We start from the raw sequence: 1,670 nt of genomic DNA, 5'->3' as shown, positions 1-1,670 counted from the left end.
AAACCCCATGGAAATGACCATTATTTGTGCTTGTCAAGCACATCTCAATCTTTGTACCACTCTGTCATCTCCTGGATACCAAGAAAAATGTTTAAAGCTTAAAATTGCTCAAAAATTGAATCTGGATGGGGACTCCCCTCAGCTTTGCAGAAGAAGAATCACAGCAGAAAAAATCATGGAAGCATGGAGTGATTTGGGTTGGAAGGGACCTTAAATCTCATCCCATTCCACGCCCTACCATGAGCAGGGACACCTTCCACCATCCCAGGTTGCTCAGAGCCCCATCCAGCCTGGCCTTGGGCACTTGCAGGGATGGGGCAGCCACAGCTTCTCTGGGCACCCTGTGCCAGGGCCTCAGCACCCTCACAGGGAACAATTCCTTCCCAATATCCAAGCCAAACCTACTTTCTTTCACAACCCATTTGAGCCCTGTTCTAAGAGAGGATTGATCTGTTGGTAAACAGATTTGTACTGCCAAAGCCTGACCAATGCAAATGCCACTTCACCACCATTCATTTATTTAAATGACAAGGTGAGGCATCTCAGAGTTTTAGTTTAACAAAATCAAGGATAGTCTGGTAATGTGCAGGTCTATTGAAGTGTTTGAAGTAGCTGACAATCCCACTTTTCTTGGACAGTCTTGGAAAAAGTATAATTCATAATGGGTGGTCATAAAATAAAAATAAATATATGTAAATTAAAAGAAAAAACAACAGTTTTCTAACTGCTGTATTATGTAAAAATAAGAATGTAGCCTCTCATGGCCAGAAGAGCCATGAAAGCACTGTACCTTCTCTGTGGACATAAATTTGGTAAGTGTTAAATATCCATATGGTCTGGGAGGGCAACACTGAAATAATAGCCTATGGCAGGTTAGAATGAAAATACTTTTGAAATGAATATTGAATGATTTTTTTTTAAGAAAAGAAAACATGAAAGTCATTGCAAAATTATTACACCCAGCTGATTTACCTTTGAATGTGCCTCAGCTTACCTCCCATCTCCTTCCCCACAGGTAACAAACCTACAAGAGCTACAAGCGAGCGATGTGGGGTTTGGTTCTATCACAGAGTGTACAAAACCTGTCAGTGTTCATGGCCCTGGCACGATCACAGCTGTGAGTTCTTTAGCAGCTCTTTGAAGGCTCTCAGTCCCTGCCAGCCCCACCAGGAGCTCCCCAGCCCATCAGTGCCCTCTCCTCCTGCGCTGGTTCCTGCTGGGCGCCCTCAGGAGACTCTCCCGGAATTTGGCGCTGCTATGGAACAGCCGGACCATCTCGTGGTCTTTGTTATCCAGCACTCGGGGCAGAAAGAGGGAGGATTTCTGTGTCCTGCGGGTCTTGAAGCCCCTCCTGGGTCGTCCCTTGCCGTTGATGGAGAGGTACCAGAGTCTCTCGGCGCTGGCTCTGCGCCTGCTGCCCGCCCGGCTGGGCACGGTCCGGTACAGCCGCGAGGCGTAGGTGTTGTAGCCCAGCTCGTGGATCCGCTCCACGAACTCACACTCGGCGTTGTAGCTCTCCTGGAGAGGAAAAAATATAAATATAGTGGGTATTTTCGCCCCCGACAAAGGGGAGAGAAGGATGAGGAGGAGTCCATCTTATCAGAAGGCTAATTAATTGCTTTATTATACTATCGTTATATTATCTATTATTATATTATCTATTATTATAT

General features: G+C 45.9%; 1 protein-coding gene across 1 annotated transcript in view; it reads right to left on the bottom strand.

Moving 5' to 3' along the window:
* Window positions 1-540: 540 nt before the first annotated feature.
* The window catches only part of FGF3 (fibroblast growth factor 3), a 5,786-nt gene continuing 4,656 nt past the window's right edge, over window positions 541-1,670 (bottom strand). The window contains exon 3 of the mRNA XM_014309108.2: window positions 541-1,518. Within this exon, the coding sequence (XP_014164583.1) occupies window positions 1,186-1,518 (333 nt within the window). The 3' untranslated portion in view covers window positions 541-1,185. The remainder of the gene's footprint in view (window positions 1,519-1,670) is intronic.

The sequence above is a fragment of the Geospiza fortis genome, unplaced genomic scaffold (genome assembly GCF_000277835.1).
Source record: "Geospiza fortis unplaced genomic scaffold, GeoFor_1.0 scaffold590, whole genome shotgun sequence".
NCBI classification, from domain to species: Eukaryota; Metazoa; Chordata; class Aves; order Passeriformes; family Thraupidae; genus Geospiza; species Geospiza fortis.
Note: the sequence above shows the minus strand (reverse complement) of the source record. Positions and strands in the feature narration are given on the sequence as shown.